This window comes from Terrapene carolina, unplaced genomic scaffold, assembly GCF_002925995.2.
Source record: "Terrapene carolina triunguis isolate 2854851 unplaced genomic scaffold, T_m_triunguis-2.0 Scaffold148, whole genome shotgun sequence".
Taxonomy (NCBI): Eukaryota; Metazoa; Chordata; order Testudines; family Emydidae; genus Terrapene; species Terrapene triunguis.
In genome coordinates this window covers 8,704,391-8,723,631 of record NW_020664499.1, presented here as the reverse complement: position 1 = coordinate 8,723,631, position 19,241 = coordinate 8,704,391, and the positions used below count along the sequence as shown (strand labels likewise).

Here is a 19,241-nt window from a genome sequence, read left to right as displayed (position 1 = left end):
CAGAGGGGTAGCCATGTTAGTCTGTATCCACAAAAACAATGAGGAGTCCGGTGGTACCTTAAAGACTAACAGATTTATGTGGACATAAGCTTTCGTGGGTAAAAAAACCTCACTTCTTCACTTTTACCCATGAAAGCTTATGCCCAAATAAATCTGTTAGGCTTTAAGGTGCCACCGGACTCCTCATTATCTTTTTAGTGTAGATCTAAGAAATGGCCAAACACCAGGAATAAGATATGGGATGTTCATCAAATTCTTCAGGTGCTTGTTCCACAGACAAGATCTGCATGTGGAAGAGCTTCCCCATGTTTCTGGTTGGCTCCAGGGAACCCCAGAGGTTGACAAACAAAGAGTAGCACCTTGCTTTCTGCTGTAGAGTGGACTATTGACCAATTGTGGTGAACTCTAAGTCAAATAAACCGGTTAAGGAATGGGAGGTAATGTTTAAGGAATAGCTTGCTGTGACACCCAGAAACCTTCCAGAGGTCACACTTCCTAATACCCCAGCAAATCCAAACCAACTAGCTTTTACTCCAAATCCATATCTGTACATTGGTCCGCTGTAGGGGTCAGCTAGACCCCCCTCTCTATATGTGATTAACCTGTCTTGTTCCTTCAGCAGAATGTCTCTTGTTCTGCTGCAAGCACTGAAAGATGGGCAATTAATGGTACTATATAATCAAAGAATGTACAGGCTTGTCCATTTAACTTAGAGGCAATATGAAGGAGGTCTCCTTTTCAAATGACTGTTGTATTATAGAAGTGATAAGAATTGCTAAGGCACCAGAAGGAGAAAGAATATTGAAAGAGATAAGCACTTAATCAGTGTGTAACCCTGGAATATTAAAATAAATGAGTAAGTAGAGAGAAATTCCATTTAATAGTAGGGGTTAATAGAGAAATATAATCCTTAAAATGAAGAAAACAAAAAACCTTAAGAAAAGGTGAGAGATATGCTATCCAACAGTGCCATCTGCTGGGTACTGATGGAAGCAGCAGAGAAACTGAGCTGAAATCTAAGAGCTCTGATGGCAAGGATCCAATAGAAATAAGAGGATCACTACTCAACCCTGTAAAAACTGAAGTCATGGGGTGGGAGCTCCTAGGTGACCCAACCCACAAATAAGCTGCAGAATCTAAAAGTGGAACTGGACACTTGGCTCAGTAGGGAGGGACCACCAGTGCTACAATTGGGTTAAGACAAGTGCATCTGATCCTTCTCTCCCTGGAAATATGAGAACCTTTTAAGATACTACATACTACATTCCTGGTGAGCTAATAAACAACCAAGTGTTGTGATGGGTGCATCAAGATTTCTCTGGCCCCTGCTGGAGTCGTTGTAGAGAGCTGACACACCAACCAGAAGGAAGAGCATTGCCTGGGATAGAGGGGGAGGGAGCCTAGACCTCCCAGCACTGCCTAGGCCCAGGGACATCACATGGTCCTCCAGCAGTTAGAAGGGCCGGGAGGGGACAGTACCCAGTCAGGACAGATAAGAAGGCCTGCCTCCTCCTCTCAAAGGGAATGCTGGGTGGTGCTGTGCTGGGAGAGGAGCTGCCCAGTGCTTTCCCAGAGGGGCCAAGGCCTCACAGCCTGGCTGTCCCCACCCCAGAGGGTTCCGGGGAGTGGGGGAACAGCTGTTTATTGACTGGGCAGTTCTGGGACCAGATAGCTGAGCTGAATTTCAATGCTCTGTCCCAGGATGCTCTGCTCCCAGCCCAGGCTGAGAAATGCTGCCCAAGGGGGCAACAGATCCGGGAAGGGCCCAGCATCACATCATGTAACTAGTGCTCCAGCTCAGCTAGTACAGGTGTGAGGGATCACACCCAGCCAGGCTAGCAGGAAGTCTGCAGCATCTACCAGCACCTCAGCAACACCATGAAATTGGTCACATTCATAGATTATTAGGGTTGGAAGGGACTTCAGGAGGTCATCTAGTCCAACCCCCTGCTCAAAGCAGGACCAATTCCAACTAAATCCCTAAATGGCCCCCTCAAGGATTGAACTCACAACCCTAGGTTTAGCGGGCTAATACTCAAACCACTGAGCTATCCCTCCCCCCATTGACCATGGCTCTCCAATCTTCCCCTCCTCTGAACCCACCCACTGCCTCCCAATATTCCCCTGAACCAATCCACGGCCCCGATCCACCCCACTCCCCTGAACCTGCCCAATTCTCCCCTGAATCTACCCACAGACCCCGGATCCTCCCCACTCTCCCCAACCCACCCACTCCCGCCCAATTCTCCCCCAAACCCACCCATGGCCCCCTGATTCTCCCCCTCTCCTGAGCCTACCTACACCCTCGATCCTCCCCTGAACGTACCCACAGCCCATCATCCCTGCTCCCCTGAACCCACCCACAGCCCCCTGACTCTCCCTCTCCCCTGAACCCATCCGCGAGCAGGGGGCGGGGCTATGCCGACGAAGATCTTGGGGACGGGGCAGGGGCGGGGCGGGGCTCTGGCGATCGGGTGCTGGGGGCGGGGCTCCGGGTCCCGTGGCTCAGCTCCGCCATGGCTGTCGTGCTCCGTGCGCTGCTCTGCCCGGCCCGGGCCCCAGTCCGCCTGCTGCTGCGAGCCCCGGCTCGGCTCAGCTCGGCGGGTGAGCGGCGGCTGCTGGGCGGGGGTACAGTGGGGGGCGGGTGTGCAGGTGCTGGGGGACAGTGCGGGGGCTGGTTGTGGGACCGGGGTGGGGGCTGGGGGACAGTGGGGTGATTTAGTTCCCTGCAGGGTGCTCGGCACACTAGCTCCACGCTCTGGAGCCTGCTGCCCCTGCCCGTCTGGCTCATCGGGCGATCGCTCCCCTCTCTGGCTAGCATTGCCAGTTGTGTGCCGGGTGGTGTGGGGAGCCCCCCTGGGCCTTGGTGTGCTCTGCCTGTGTGTGCTCCCCCACCTCGCGGGAGAGGGTCCTGCCCCACAGAAGTGGCTCCCTGCACTGCCCCATCCCTCTCTGTCAGCCTGACCCTGCGGCCTGGGGATTCCTGTAGGTCAGTGTGGGGGGCAGTGCTATGCTTTGAGATTGCTGTCTGGAAGTTCATGCAGGGGCCTCAGGCCCAGCCAGTGTGGCAGCAGAGGGTAAAGTTCTCCTGACTTGAGCTCTGCTCTATCCAAATGAATCTGGTTCCCCCAGCAGCTCCTGTCTCACTCCCTCACTGCTTGCTGCCCACCCCTGGAGGTGCTGCCCAGGAGCTCAGGGCTGCATTGCACTGTGGGTGGAAGTAATGCCAGAGCTGTGCCCGCTGCCCTGTCTCCCCTCTGAGCTGGCGGGGGAGCTGTCAGTCCTGTTGACTTCTGAGGCACTGTTTGCACCCACCCTGCTTTGTGGGCATGGGGCCTTGTGCACTCATGACAGCACCTCACGGCTATCAGTGCCTCAGTCTGGTTCCAGGGGCTTGCCTGAGGACTGGCCAGGGGCCACCTGGTCATACCCTCTTCCCTCGCCCTGTGCAGACAGCTCCTGCTGCTGATGTGGATGTGTCAAAGGGCATGCCAGCAGGGCTCAGGGTGACAGGAGCCCATATGCGAGGCCTCCACATTCACTTCTTTCTCAATTAATTCAGGGCTTGTGGAAGGGACCGGATGTGCTGCCCTGGAGAAGGAAAACCTGGATCTAAGGTCAGGTTTAGAATGGGCAGCAGGGCAAGCCTTCCCCATGCTGCCCTACAGTGTGCCTCAGGCCAGCTGAAAGGCAAGGTCAGTCTCCAGGCGTGCTGGTAAGGGGACATTGTGATGCTGCTGGTGCTAGGAGCTGGGCTGCCACTCATGTGGGAAACTGAATGGCTGTTGGGAGCTACCCCCAGATGGGTTCCTACTGGCCATTATTTTGTACCGGGTTCTTTTCTGACACCAGCCTCATAAAATTTACCAGTAGCCTAGGCCCAAATCTCCTCACCCACCATTGCTATGGTGAGGATGATGGAAAAATAAGGGTCTGTTTTAATTGCCAATCAAAAGACTGACCTCTTACAGGCTGGCTTCTGCCAGGCTGCTCTGGCATAGTCGCGGGAATGTTAATTTCAGTTTTGCAGCACTAACTCTAGCTCAGTGTGTTCAGAGCCTTTTACAGATTCCTCCTGCTTCATACTGTTGGTTCTCTGGGCATTTGTTGAATGCTCTGGAGAATAGTTTGTGTTGCTCTGTGAAGCGCAGACAACGTACCCGTCATAGTACAAGGTACATGTGACGACAGCCCCAAATAAAATACAGCGTAAACAAGACAGACACAGAGTAGGCTGAACATAACTTGGGCTATGTCTACACTACGCAGCTTTTAGCGACATGGCTGTGTTGTGCCGCTAAAAGGCACGCAGTGTAGCCACTGTTTGTTGGCAGGCGAGAGCTCTCCTGCCGACAAAAAACTTCCACCCCAACGAGTGGCGTTAGCATTGTTGGCAGGAGAGCGCTCCTGCCAACTAAGCGCTGTTCACACCCACACTTGTCCTCGACAAAACTTTTGTCTTTCGGGGGTGTATGTTTTTTTTAACACCTCTGACCGACACTAGTTTTGTCTTTCACTTGCCAGTTGCCAGTGTAGACAAAGCCTTAGTGTCATGTGAAATTATTCACTCTTCAGGAGGAGAAGTGAGGCTTCAGGAGAGATTTACACGCAGCGCAGATAGTGGTTTGGCAGATTGAAATAAGGGGAGGGGATGAGAAATGGAACTAAAACAGTCGTGGGAGGAACAGACTGTGCATCCAAGTTGGCATTACTGACCGGGGGAGAGGGCTGATGCAATAGGAGCTGATACGCAGGGCCTTGCATAAAAATATTGCTCACATCTTCTCAACAAACTTTTTTGTTTTTTAATGTTGAGAAAAGAAATTACAGCCAAATTCATTTGATTGCAGCTCTGCTGAGGAGTGTTAGTGAGTGGGTTAGAGTGAAGAGACTTGCTATATTTAGTTTGTGTATATGTATCTGGCAATTCTAGATATTGTAGCTGCTGGATAATCTATTTACACAGCCTCTGTAATATGCCTGGATTGCTTTTCCTCACGTGTATGTGGAAAGTCCTATGGATTGGTTGTTACAAGGAGGAGGGAGAAAAATTGTTGTTCTTAACCTCTGAAGGTAGGACAAGAAGCAATGGGCTTAAATTGCAGCAAAGGAGGTTTAGGCTGGACATTAGGAAAAGCTTCCTAATTGTCAGGGTGGTTAAGCACTGGAATAAATTGCCTAGAGAGGTTGTGGAATCTCCATCATTGAGGATTTTTAAGAGCAGGTTGGACAAACACCTGTCAGGAATGGTCTAGATAATACTTAGCCCTGCCATGAGTGCAGGGGACTGGACTGGAAGACCTCTCAAGGTCCCTTCCAGTTCTATGATTCTATAGATGGGTGTCTGAAGTGTGGGTGCATGTATGATTGGCTCCCATACCTTTCGTACAGGAAATTATTAACGTGATTTTTTTTTTAGGGCAACATTCTTTCAAATCCGACTAATGAAGCAGGATTCAGGCATTGTTCTCTCTCAGTGGAAGGTTCGTGCTGAGCAGCATATTGGAGTTGATGCTCCTGGCGTATTTGAGGGGAGCTGTAGTCTGAGCTGGGTTGGAAACTGGATCTGGTTATGCTTTCTTTTAAACCTGGGGATGCAACCCTTGTGATTTCTCCATGTATTCTTCTCCCCTTTTTTGGTTACTCAAGGTAGATGCTAGCCATCATAATGCTTATTAGGCTAAATAAGTTTTATTGCCCAATAAACATTCTGCAGGACCTGGTGTGTAAACAGGATGTTTGTTCCTTTAAGTGTCTTCCTGCAAATGTCCTCACTTAAGGTCCTACTGGCTGCTGTGGAGGTGACTGTGACCTCACCGGTGGAGGATTATGATGTCAGTTGTGGAGTAAGCGACCAGAACAATTGCAGCCCCTGTGCAGGATAGCACATGGGCAATCATTTCCCCTCCTGTTTGCCATCTGTAAAGTGGCGTGATGATCCTGACCTTCCTTTGAAAAATGCTTTGAGAGCTATGAAAGCTGTGTATGAATTACACTTAGCACCGGTTAGGTGCAATACAGAAATATTGAGAGACGTGTATGTGAAATGCTTTGATTCTATTTACACAAGATGAGATCTGCTGCTCTTTTATGAGACTTTCCTACTAATGGTGCATATATAGATCAGTTTACTCGATCAGTCCACTTCCATGCAGTTAATTCAGGAATTTGACTTCAAAGGACACCAACTTCAAGGTCAACTTGAAAATCCACCTTGCTGTTGTGCCATCTGTTGTTAAAGTTGTACATAAGGCCCCTGTCCTCCAATATGATGCAGGACTCCTGAACAGAGCCCCTTGTGCAGCGCAACATTCCCATAACTGAAGGATTGATCGGGAAAAAATATTTTCCTCTCTTTTCAGTTGTGCATTATGCATTTGAGAGCACCTTGCAGAGTCAGTTTCACTGGTCTCCTGGCTAGTCAGAGAGGGGAAGACAGCTAATTGGAAAAAGATCCTTATAAAACTCAGCAGAAGAGCGGGAAATCTTTTAGACACTTTTAAATTGGAATTTAAGAATAAAATCCAGATTTATGGTGCCCCTGCACAGAGCATCAGAAAATGATTGGAATTAAAAAAAAACAAAATCGACAGTGCCCCTTTAATCAGTGCCTGCAGCCAGGCTCACTGGTGGGTCTGTCATTGGTGGTGCTGCCAAAGGGGTCACAGCTGCTGATGTGATGTAAAGCAGGGTCTGGATAGAAAAATGGATCCTGTCAAGGCCAGCTACAGTGAGGACAGAGCTTGAACCCCATCATTGTCCAGGTTCTCACAAGCCTGGGGAGGCAACTTTCATGAGTTAAAAACCTATGATATGGGCCTTGATTTTCATGCCTGGCTTCCTGATGGCAGGCACCGGCATCTGTATTTAGGCTCCTATGTAAAAGCAGCCTGACTTGCAACATTACTGAGCACCTGTAGCTCGCACTGACTCCAGTTGGACTTGTAAGTACTCAGTAGTTCTGAGATCCAAGCCACTTCATTAGGAGCCTACGTATGGATTTTCAGGTACCTCAATTTGAAAATTTTGCTCTTGATGGTTCCCCCCAATAATCCAAGGAGGCCAAAGAATGGGGCAGCATTTCCCAGGCGGATCTGTCTCCTGCTAGATTCTGCAGCAAAGTCCTAAACCAGTGCTTGGGACAGGGTTGCTATGGCAAAAAGCGTCACAAAATCCCCATTCTGAGGACATGGCAGGTTCAGGTTAAGAGGAGCAGATAGTCTGGGAGATGCCAATCGTACCTGCACACGCACAAAGGAATAAATGTAACCAGAACAATTGAAGGGATTTTTATTCAAGTGCAATGCATTTTATTGGAGGTTCCTGGTTGTGGAGGCTGCACCTTTTAACCCAGAAGTGTCTTGGATTATTGCTGCTTTTCTGCATGTTGTCCTCTGTAGTGTACTTCTACCTTTGAGGGTACATGGTGGAGGGCTTGATTATGCCCCCCTACTAATGGCATGGGAAGAGGATTGAGTTTACACCATCAGCAATTAATTCATCTTTGACTACTAGCGGTAAATATGCCCAATGGCTTTTGATGGGATGTTAGATGGGGTGGGATCTGAGTTACTACAGAGAATTCTTTCCTGGGTGTCTGGCTGGTGAGTCTTGCCCACATGCTCAGGGTTTAGCTGAGCGCCATATTTGGGGTCGGGAAGGAATTTTCCTCCAGGGCAGATTGGCAGAAGCCCTGGGGGTTTTTCGCCTTCCTCTGCAGCGTGGGGCATGAGTCACTTGCTGGAAGATGCTCTGCACCTTGAAATCTTTAAACCATGATTTGAGGACTTCAATGGCTCAGACACAGGTTTGATACAGGAGTGGGTGGGTGAGATTCTGTGGCCTGCGTTGTGCAGGAGGTCAGACTAGATGATCATAATGGTCCCTTCTGACCTTAAAGTCTATGATTCTGCAGAATTTACAATTTCATTTGTCACTTTTTGCTGGACTAGGATCCAGGACTCCTGGGTTCAGTGCCAAGTTCTGCCATTGACTTTTGGTGTGATCTTAGGCTAGTCCTTACCCAGCAAGGCCCATCTATAAAATGGGATAATGGTACAACCCACCTTTGCAAAGTGCCTCTATCCTCTGCTGACAATTGCTAAATAAGAGCTAGGTGTGAATTATTTTAAAGTAGGTTGCTGGCCTTAATGATGATGAACAAAACCTTCCAAATGGGATATCAGATGCAGCCCTATCTGCCTGAGACTGCAGACTCCCCAGTGCCTCTGCTGCTGCCCAGAGCTTTCCGGAGCAGCAGTATAGTGAAATTATCAAGGCTCTGGTTGTTTTGAACCAGCCCCAGCTGTGAAATAGACAAGACTGTGTCAGTGTCACTGTTCCCTGGGGAAACTCTGAACCAAGCACTAGATAATCCGTGGGGAGGGGGCCAACGCCGAAGGCTGAGAGAAGGGACAGAATAATAGAGGTCATCTCTCCCAACCCTCCCCACAACACATGGCTAAGAGGCTTTAGGAGAGGGTACAGTAAGGGAGAGAGTCCTGCAGCAGTCGGGTGGAGAGACACAGAATGCTTCTCCGTTCTAGCAGGTAGGAAAGGTTTTAAAGAGCTGTCAGCCAGAGGCTGAAATAAAATTTGGAGCCACCTAAGGTACAGGGTAGGAGTTCTAGCAGTCTGGGTGTGGGATAGTTGAGCTGCGCACCGGCCATTGCCCTGGAGGACAGGCCCTTACAGCCTGCCCAGCTCCCACAGCCTCTGGCCAGGCTGTGCAGTCCCCAGCTAGCAGGGGCAAGCCCTGTGCATTGTAGAAATGCCAGGGAAAGTAGCAGGTGGGTGCTGACTGTGTGCTCGTAACCACAGGAAGCCAGCCCTATCCTGAGTCGCTCTCAGTGCAGGACACTAGCCAGCAGAGCAGACTTGTGAAGCCCAGAGTCAGCAAGCAACAGAACTGCTCCACACTGATGCAGGGGCGTGGTCACCGGGGGCTCTAGCAGAAGAGCATTGTGGGGTGGCTTTGGCAGAGGAGGAGCAGGTGCTTGCCCTTGCAGGATAGGAGGGGGATCCCAGCCCGCCGGAAAGCAGGTCCATCCCATGCAGTGCCGCTAACTGCTGTAACAATGTGCTGGTGTCCCTTCCCCCGGCAGGCACTCAGTTCCAGTATCTCGTGGTGGAGAAGAAGGGGGCGAAGCAGAATGTAGGAGTGATCCAGCTGAACCGCCCCAAGGCCTTGAATGCCCTCTGCGATGGCCTGATGAACGAGATGAATCAGGCCTTGGATTTCTTTGAGAAGGACCCACATGTGGGAGCCATCGTCATCACTGGCAGCGAGAAAGCCTTCGCAGGTAGGCAGAGAGGGCACCCCGGAGCTCTCTGGGGAGGCTCACTCAGCACGTCCCATAGCGAGGTGGGTGGGCTGGAAGTTGCTTTGCCTTAGTCACCCACTTGCCATTGGTAGGTGGTGGGCTCGCAGGGGCTGCAAAGGCCTCGGGGTGACTGCTGCTGCTTTTAAATGCTATGTCTCCTGGTGAAGAGGATGTGTGAGAACTACGGGAAAACTCTGAGCCCAACTGGGAGCTGCCCTCTGGATGCCCTCCCTTGTGGATGGCAGTGCTAGGGAGCTCTGCTGTTCCTAGCGGGAGCACTTGCAGCGGAAAACGGGGCTTGAGTTTGGGAAGGGGAATCAGTGACTTCTGTCATAGGTCCAGTTTTGGATGGAGGAGCCTCATCCCCACTCCTCTTGGAAAGGGGAGAACCCAGCTGTGTGTGAGAGATGCAAGGCATGAAGCCGCTGATAATTCTGGGGATCCCAAGTGGTTGGCTGCTCCCCCAGAACGTTCAGAGACTTGTGAGCTTTAGAGATGGGAAAGGCCCCTCTTGTACCAGGGACTAGTGAAGGATGCTTCCCAGGGCTGGCCTGGAATACAGAGCTAGGTGGGCTTAACTACATTACTCAGGGCTGTGAAAAATATCATGTCCTGTGCGATGTAATGAGGCTGACCTTCATCCCAGTGTTGACACTGCCCGGTCGATGTGAATATTCTTTAGTTGACCCAGCTGCTGCTTCGCAGAGGTGGATTTACTACAGCGATGGAAGAACCCCTTCAGTCACTGCAGGCAGTGTGTACACCTCAGCGCTGCACAGGTGCAGTAGCAGCGTTTCTAGTGTAGACGTACCCTCAGTGTGTGACCACTTGGATTTTAAATGTCCAAACACTAGAGCTTCCAGCCCTTCCCCTGGGCAAAAAAACAAATCACACCTGAATCATGGCTAGGGTCTGGCTTTGCCACTGAGAACCCAGTGTGAAGCTCCAAGGATAGGGGATTATTTTTAAGGCCAGATGCTATAACCATGTCTTTCAGGCATGCAATGTGACAGGTGCTCTTGTTAAAGAGAAGCTCAACTTAAGCATCACACCTTTGTCTGAGCATATGTTACCTACTGCTCTTCCTACAAGTAACTCCTAAGATCACTGTGTGGAAAAAGTAGAGAAAATATTTCTCTTTTTCAGTGAGGGAGCTCTGAGTGTAGAATCAGTTTCCTGGGTTCCCCAGTGCAGTCTAAGAGTCCTTTCCCCCATCTATCAGTTTTTCACATAGTAACAGGAGGAAGAAAACTTTTACAAAATAGGACAATTTCTGTGATTTTTTTTTTGCAAATCACAAATCTTATGAGGCAGGGGTTGGACCTGAAACTATTTCAAGAGGCCCCTGTAAGTTTTAGACAAACCAATCTAGTGCGGACCACTTACTGATCAAAGGATGTCAGTGAGACAACGTGGGGGAGGTAATATCGTGTATTGGACCAGCCTCTGTTGGTGGGAGAGACAAGCTTTCGAGCTTACACAGAGCTCTTTTTCCTTTCTGCTGAATAACATCTAATATCCTGGGACCAACAGGGCTACAACAAGACATGGCCCAAGGATGGTCATTTCCCAGTTCATCCTGTCTACACAATATTCTCTCTTTCAGCTGGAGCAGATATAAAGGAGATGCAGAACAGAACCTTCCAGGAATGTTACGGGGGCAATTTCCTTGCACACTGGAACAAAGTCGCTCTGGTCCGGAAGCCGGTCATAGCAGCTGTGAATGGATATGCTGTGAGTTTGGGTTTTCCATTCCTTAATCTACCCCTGCAGCCTAGAATGCGTCTTGGTAAATATTGTTGTGTGGTTAACTTCGATGTCATTGTTTCAGCCAGCTCTGGGCAGATCCAAATGTCAGTCTTAACTGGGAATTGTGATAGTCTTAATATACTTTTTATGTAGAGGGCTAATGGAAAATTTTTCTGAGTCAAAGCAGCAGGATAAGCAGCATCCAAACTCCTGCTCCTTCCCTGCAGCTCTGGCTGTGGAGTTTTTTACTCCTGCTTAGCCCAGGAAGCAGCTCTGCCTTCCTCCCTTGACCCCTTGGGGAATGTCCCATCCCTCACCCCCTAGTCCCTCCTGGAAGAGAGGAATGGGCCTTGGAATGCTTTGTACTAAGCTGTTTCTCTTTGGGCTCCTTGAGTGAGTTCTATAGCTCTGTGCTGGTTAGCGCATCAGATGGGAACTTGGAAGAAGTGGGTTCAAGTCCTGGCTCAGCCATATGCTCCTTGGATGATTGTGGGCAAGTGACTTTAGTTCCCCCTCCCCTGCTGTGGATGAATACAGCACAGACTGTGAGGCCTCTGATCCCATGAGACCTAGCTCGACTGCAAGAAACCCTCGTGTGCCGGGTGGCGCTGTGCCAGTTCTAACCCATGCCCCTCTCTCCCCTGAAGCTGGGCGGTGGCTGTGAGCTGGCCATGATGTGCGATATCATCTATGCTGGCGAGAAAGCGCAGTTTGGGCAACCCGAAATCTTGCTGGGAACCATTCCAGGTAACCCCTGTTGAGTACACTCCTGCCTGTGAGCATCTAGGGTGGCCAAGCTCCTTCCCAGCCTTGGCACTGGCTAGTGGTGTTAGGGAAATGAACGCTTTTTAAAAGACACATTGAAAGTTACTGTGAGAGTCCCAGTGACACGTGGTAGATGGAGCATGGAAACTGACCCATTCTGGTCACTCAGATAAAGACATGAGTGCGATCAGTTCAGACCAAGGCATCTCTTATGGGCTTGGTTAGTTCGGAATCTCTAACTACCAGGCTTTCAAATGTTGACAGCCCTCTTGAGGTGTGCAGAGACAAATATCACTGTCTGACAACTTCCTGCTTCACGGTGAAAGCCCGCTCCGATCTCTGGCGTGCGTCTTCCTCCCTTCTTTAAAATGACCACACCAATCTCTGGTCCCATTCCTCCTTCGCTGTTCCTGCTGCTTTTCAATGCTCTGGGCTTGGCAGGTGATTGTTTTTTTCATGTATGTATCTAACACCAGGAATCTGTAGGTCTTGCACCTGCTAGATGTGTTGTCAGGTTACTTTCTTGTCCATTAGACACCCCTCCCATCTCCTCCAAGTTCAGGTGGTGCTATTGTTGGGTCACCTGGAGCCTTGCGTTCAGTAATTAGCCTGATTTACCCTCTGATTTTTGACTGATAGCTATTGATAGACCTGCATGCCTGTGTCCGAGCACAGGGCAGCTGTCAATCATGTGGTCACTTTAAAGACCCATAAAAAGAAAGGGATTCCTGAGCTTGTCCCGATCTCAGATCCCAGATGCTCAAGAAATGTACTTGTAGCAGGGTCTTGTTGCCTACATCTGTGCAAAGAATAGTTCAAGTGGTTACATACAGAGAGAATGGCAGGCAAGTGTGCCCCATAATTCCATGGGGTGGGGGTATGGGGTATGGTGACATCCTTAAGCCCCAGGGCAAAGCTAGAGCCCTGTGATAAAATAGCAGCAGCAGGTAGAAATGCGCCTGTATCTTACATTGTGTTACATAAGTATCCAACAGCTTGTCTCCCTGCCCACCCCTTCCTCTTCTCCTTGCTGTGCTGCCGCCCCTGTGTGCACAGACCTGACCTGTTGCACGTGTGTGTGATCAGGGTGTGTTTATTTAGGAAATTCCTCCTGACTGACCCTTGCAAGCTAATTGCGGCCTTCCTAATTAACCACAGGATCTGGCGGGACTCAGAGACTCACGAGAGCAGTCGGCAAGTCCCTGGCAATGGAAATGGTCCTAACCGGAGACAGGATCTCTGCTCAGGAAGCTAAAGAAGCAGGTATGGGCACAAGTGTGTACGCCTTCCCGCCAGGCTCCTCCTGTGGCACTGGGTGGGAAGGGAGGGGAGGTTTCCTGTACCTGTGGTGTGGGTGAGAGGGCAATCCATGAGAGCTGCTCAGGCATCATTTCTGGTCTGGATGAGGGTGGGTCTTGGGACTTGCCAGCTGACTGAAGTTGTCACTTCATGCCCTTCTCTGGAACGCATGGCTCCTGGGGAGGGCTCCCCATCTGTAGATGACTGAGACCCTCCTGGCTCTGTGCCTTGGGCATGTGTCAGTTAACTAAACAAGTCAGGGGAGAGTGCATCCTCTGCTGCCAGGCACAACGGGGCCTCACAGCCCTGCGGCGTGCAAATCCATCACTGTTCCTTAAAGCCGGCTGTTCCCTGCTGCATGTGTGGCCCAGCCATCCCTGTAACGCGGAGCAGGAGGTGGCTTCCCCAGGCTGCAGACTGGCCAGCACGCGAAGGTGTCCCCTAGGAACATACCTGGATGGAGGCTGCTAGGGGCACATGGCTCTTCTCTCTTACAACTGACTCTTCCACGCTGATCCCGTCTCTGTCGGGCGTTTGCCCAGCCGCTCTCCCTGCGCTCCTAGTGCAGAGGGTCCACTGCCTGGCATCGTTTCTCTTTGCCGCGTCCTGGGATAAACCATTCAGAGAGAAGGGGACATTACTGGGAAGGATTTCCTCCCCCAGGCATTCTCCCTTCACTATGACTCCCCAGATCCTGTGGGGAAGCTGATAGTGATAAATCAGCTCAGGAGCTCTTCAGCCCAACCCAGCAGGCAAGGGGTCCAGACAGGAAGGCAGCTCTTTGCACACCATGGTCCTGAGGGGTGGCCAGATCCCCATCGGGAAGGGATGCAGTCAGCAGCTGATGCTGGGTGGAGGGGACCGCATGGCTCTCGACTGGAACATGGCACTGCGTAGACAGCAGCCCTCTGCCCCGTACCTAGACTAGAAACGGTAACGACCCTCCCCCCATTCCATCTCCCGGGTGGAGTTTGGCCTTTGTCCCCGTAGCTGGGCACATGCTGATTGTCAGCTCCGGATCCGGTGGTTTCATTTGGACTCACTACCGGGAGGTAAAGGGGGAATTGGGAGCAAGGTGCCTGCTGCTGCTCAGTCTGAAGCACAGAGGGAGCTCGTCATGGGGTGGCCTTTGGATGGTGGTATCCCATGGTCTCCGCAGGCTTCACTTGGGCATTTCTCTGCTGCAGGGGGAAGCTCCAAAGTGGGGTGACAGTGGGAGCTTTCTGTGGGCGCTGCAATGGCATCCCCTGGCTCCATGCCAGTGTCTCCCTCAGCTGTGCTCGGTTTAGAAGGAAGAGGAGTTTGCTAACAGGAAACGTACCCTGGGCTCTGACTCCAGCTGGACCCTTTCTGGCTCAGGCCCGTCAGCAATAAAGATCCCACAGCTGGAGCTGACTTGGGGCCAAGACTCCAGCTGCCTTTTGCACAGCCCTGCAAAGCCCACACCTGAGGGCGAGAGGGCTGCGTGGCCAGGCCGAAGCTGCTGGGTTCGAATGCTGCTCCCTGCTCTGCTTCCAGCCCCTTCGCACTGTGGTGCTGGGCACTAGGAAGTGTCCAGCTCAAGTGATGGCAGCCGTGGCTCTGAATACACGTGGGAGTGAGTGTGCGGGGATGGAAGGGGGGGTCATGCACAGTCGTGTCTTAGGCCATGCCCATGCTTTACTCCAGTGAGGCTTTGCGCCATGTACAGAGCCCGCTAACTGACCCGAGGTTCATGCGCTGGGTCTGCTGGATGGCAGCTGCTCTGCGTTACCGGTGTCGGACATTGGACCTTGGGCAAGACTGTCCGATGAGCACCGCTGCTCTGCTCTGTGGCTGGTCAGAGGCTGGGAGTTGTGAACGTGTTCTCGGATGGTGGTGTCTGGGGAGGACACAGGAATGCTGAGTGCCAAGTGCTGACGGTCCAGTAACTTGTCCCCTCCTCTCTAGGCCTGGTCAGCAAAATCTACCCCGTGGAGAAGCTGCTGGAAGAAGCCATCAGCTGTGGGGAGAAGATTGCAGGGAATTCTAAGCTCGTAACAGTAATGGCCAAGGAAGCTGTCAATGCAGGTACAGGCAGTGCTGAGTGATGGCTGAATGTGGGGGTGGGTGCACTGGGCTGATGTGGCCCCACCAGGGCTCAGTGGGAGGCTGAGGTACTTTGGGTCCGTGGCCGTAGAGGGCAGCCTTGCTGAGGAATGGTGTCCCGGAATAGGCACTTGCATGAAAAAAGTAGTACAGTAACTCCTCGCTTAACGTTGTAGTTATGTTCCTGAAAAATGCTACTTTAAGTGAAATGATGTTAAGCGAATCCAATTTCCCCATAAGAATTAATGTAAATGGGGGGGTTAGGTTCCAGGGAATCTTTTTTTCACCAGACAAAAGACTATATTTTATATATATAATATATATATATATACACACACATATACACAGTATAAGTTTTAAACAAACAATTTAATACTGTACACAGCGGTGATGATTGTGAAGTTTGGTTGAGGTAGTGAAGTCAGAGGGTGGGATATTTCCCGGGGAATGCCTTAGTGCTGAATGATGAACTAGCACTCGGCTGAGCGCTCAAGGGTTAACATAGTGTTGTTAATGTAGCCTCACACTCTACAAGGCAGCACAAATGGAGGGAGGGGAGACAGCATGGCAGACAGAGACACACACTGTGTGTGAGAGACAGAGAAAGATACTCATTGCCCCTTTAAGTATGCTGACCCCACTCTAAGTACATTGCCTTTTTAAATAGATCAGCAAGTTGAGATAGCAGCTGCTGCCAGCAAGCTCCCTCTGTGCTGAGCCCTGTCATGTGTCACCCCATCTCCATGGAAGTGGGGGGGAGGGGGACACCCTGACATTAGCCCCCCTCTTGCCCCCTCCCCGCACAGCAAGCAGGAGGCTCCCGGGAGCAGCTCCAAGGCAGAGGGCAGGAGCAGCACAGGACAGTGGGGGGAGGGACAGCTGAACTGCCGGCAATTGATAGCCTGCTGGGCAGCTGCCGCACAGGGAACTTAGGGGCGTAGGGAGCTGATAGGGGGGCTGCTGGTCCACCCTGGTTCCAAGCCCCCGTCACCAGCTCCCATGGGCTGCTCTTTTTGCAAGCAGTGGACAAAGCAGGCGACTGCCAAACAACGTTATAAGGGAGCATTGCACAACTTTAAACGAGCATGTTCCCTAATTGATCAGCAACGAAACAACGTTAACCGGGATGACATTAAGTGAGGAGTTACTGTATCATGGTTTCAAGGGCACCTGCACCTTTAACCCCCCTGCATGGCCCACTCTAGGAACGCCCCTCAGGTCGGAGGTCTCTAGCTGTCACCTGTCCCTCGTCTCTCCTATTCCTTGCCTGTGGCACATGGCTGTCTAGCCTCCTGCAGGCTGTAATAGTTTGGTCTCGTTTTGGTTGCTGGGTTAGTGTGCGGGGGCTGGGTGGGGTTGGTGGCCTGTGATAGACAGGAGGCCAGACTAGGTGATCTGGGGGGCCCTTCTGGCCTTCAGCTCTGCAGGCTCACGTCTGGCCAATTGCAGTATAATGGTCTGTGAAGATAAGCCTGGGTTCATCAGATCTGCTGGTTGTTCCTAAAACCTTGCAAACGTGGCCCAAGTGCAGCTGCTGCAGTGACGTGTGCGCAGGCAGCCTGGCGTGCTAGCCCAGATTGGGTGACGGCCTGGGGTTAACGGGGACTATGGGCAGGCCAACGTTTACCCCTTCACTGCCAATGCTTTTCACGCAAACATCCAGCTGGCATGCTCATCCGGCCGTCCCAGGTGGCCTGCCCACCTGCCAAAGCCCCAGCCTGCCCCCGGAGATCTCAGACAGTGCAGTTCTGGGTTCATACAAACAGGTGGGGATGGCGGGGAATCGAATGTGCTGTGGCTCCGCAAGAGCGAGGGGTTCTTTGAAACCTCCCTGGTTTAATGTCAGCCGGCTTCGGGTGCAGACTGGGGAGACCCCCTGCCCTGCCACCCAGTAGCTGGTAAAGAAATGTGGAAGGAGGGGAGCAGAGGTCTGGAACGTGCATGATTCTGGCCTTCCCCCAGTGAGGCTGCGGTGGGGCAGTACAAACCCTTTAGGTCTCCTTGGGGGACTCTCCTCTCAGGGAGCGGGCTAGATGTGATCGTTAAACACCCAACCATCCCCTCCGCTTTCACCTGCGTCTGCCACTGGCTCCTCTTTTTCAGCCTTCGAGATGACGCTGACTGAGGGAAATAAAATGGAGAAGAGGCTCTTCCATGCCACCTTTGCTACGGTGAGTATAGGTGCTGCCCCGCGGGCTGCTTGTCTGGAGAGCGACTGTTGTACAGACCATGCCCCTGAGCCCCTCTCTCTCTCTCTCAGGATGACCGGAAGGAAGGGATGGCAGCCTTTGTGGAGAAGAGAAAGGCAAACTTCACAGACCACTGAATGCCAGCGTGCCTTGTCCTCTCGGAGCTGCTGAGCTGGAGCCTCTGCCTTGATCCCCTTGCAGTGTGGGACTGACAAATAACCATCGCAGCAGGTTGCGCCCAGCAGTAACCAGTACGGGTGCCCAATCCTGTGCCACTGCCCTGGGAGAAAAGGCCCTTTGATTCACAAACGCTACATTACACGGGGTGTTGGGGAAGGAACTGCCGTAGGCTATCCTAACGGTTTGGGCCCTTCCACGTAATCAGGTGATGGGGCGTAGGGAACACGTCTGATCTGAATCTCAAATGACCTGACACTTTTGTTCACGATAAGAAAATCAGAAATGGAGATTGTCGTGTGATCGTTATTAAAGGGCTCCCCTGGCTGAGTTGGCGGCACTGCCCTCGCCAGGGAAGGGCTGGTTCGGACTGCGTGCGACAAACGCTTTGGTGCGCCGGCTCCGAGAGCTGGAGACAAAGGAGGACTCTGGGCTTTGGGTTGGTCACTAAGCAAAACCCCACTGCCCTGGCTGTGCTGCTGTCCTCTCCCCATCGCGGGGACTCGGGGCTCCAGCCTTGGAGGTGCCCTTGGTAAAATGAGTGTAACAGACAATAGGAAACCTCCAACTCAAGGGACATTCTCCGTCCTCAGACTCCTTCCTGCTCTGACGTGGCCCAGCTGAGCAGGAAACTGGCTCCCTCCTCTCCCCTGACTGGGCATGCGGGTCTCTGACAGGGGGCTCTGGAGCCAGATCGGCCCCTCTGCCTGTGAGCTTCTTGTTGCAGTGCTCTCCTACGGGCTGGGGAGCAGTGGCCCGTGTGCTGAAGTGGGTCTGATTCCTAGAGCTGAGTGACCACGAGCTGGTGCCTGGCTTCCAGCTGCTGGCCCCCAGCTCACAGATGGGATGGAAGGGCCGGTGACCTGGCTCACAGAGACGTGCTGAGGCGTTCTTATACAGGGCGTAGGAGTAGCCAGGTTGGATCAGAGCAGGGGACCGTCTCATCCCAGGGTCTGTCACCGACAGGAGGAGGTGTTAAGCAAAAAGACCCACTAGTGGGAATAACCCTAGGGGTGTGGCTTCCTGACCCTTCTGTTACTGGTTGGCTCATGTCCTGAAGCACGGGGCTAACCACCAGGATGGCTGCACTGGACGTGCTAACGATATGAGGGGCAGAGTTAAGGATATTTGAGTGAGCTTAATGTAAAATTCTTTGGCTCTTTGAGTTTCTAAAGCTCCAGTGCTATTTTATTACATAGCCCTTTCAGTTACTGTCTCTGCCTGAACAGTTTAACCAAGTTTTTTTCCCAGTGGGAATTTCCTTAGTTTTTGTTATACAGTGGAGGACAAATCCTGGTGCCGTTGCTGCAGGGAAGTATTGATCCGCTGCCAGGTGGGTACATAGCAGCTTATTGGTGTATCTCTGTCTCCAGTTCACTCTAACTGCCCCATCAGCTGCCTTATGGGCGTTCAGCCCACCCCTTTGATAGTGGCCTGTTAGGAGTCTGTCACCCCAGCAAGTTCTGCTAGGGACTCCACCACATCCCTGGGGATTGTGGGGTGATGAGGCTCCATCCATATCCTGACCCCAACAAGTGCAATGCCTTCTAAGCCCCGCCAGATTCCTGCTGTGGCTATCTGATCATGGCTGCCCTAGCAGGTCTCCTGCCCTTGTTACCAGTGGGTAGCGCTGCACTGTGCTAGCTAGGACAGGCGTGAGTGTTTTACCACT

The 19,241-nt window shown here is 51.8% G+C and overlaps 1 protein-coding gene across 1 annotated transcript; it reads left to right on the top strand.

The window, feature by feature from the left end:
* Window positions 1–2,498: 2,498 nt before the first annotated feature.
* On the top strand, window positions 2,499–17,861 carry LOC113406901 (enoyl-CoA hydratase, mitochondrial-like). The gene is made up of 8 exons (XM_026653763.2): window positions 2,499–2,604; window positions 9,105–9,302; window positions 10,930–11,057; window positions 11,720–11,819; window positions 12,996–13,100; window positions 15,066–15,185; window positions 17,307–17,374; window positions 17,464–17,861. The coding sequence occupies exons 1-8, from the start codon at window positions 2,517–2,519 to the stop codon at window positions 17,527–17,529; spliced, it is 873 nt and encodes a 290-aa protein (XP_026509548.1). The 5' UTR covers window positions 2,499–2,516; the 3' UTR covers window positions 17,530–17,861.
* The last annotated feature ends 1,380 nt before the right edge of the window (window positions 17,862–19,241 follow it).

Excerpts from the sequence above, each read along its gene's own strand:
- LOC113406901 (XM_026653763.2), top strand. The coding sequence starts at position 2,517 with ATGGCTGTCGTGCTCCGTGCGCTGCTCTGCCCGGCCCGGGCCCCAGTC. Across the intron at positions 9,303-10,929 it reads CAGCGAGAAAGCCTTCGCAG|CTGGAGCAGATATAAAGGAG; the intron begins GTAGGCAGAGAG and ends TCTCTCTTTCAG. Across the intron at positions 15,186-17,306 it reads CAAGGAAGCTGTCAATGCAG|CCTTCGAGATGACGCTGACT; the intron begins GTACAGGCAGTG and ends CCTCTTTTTCAG.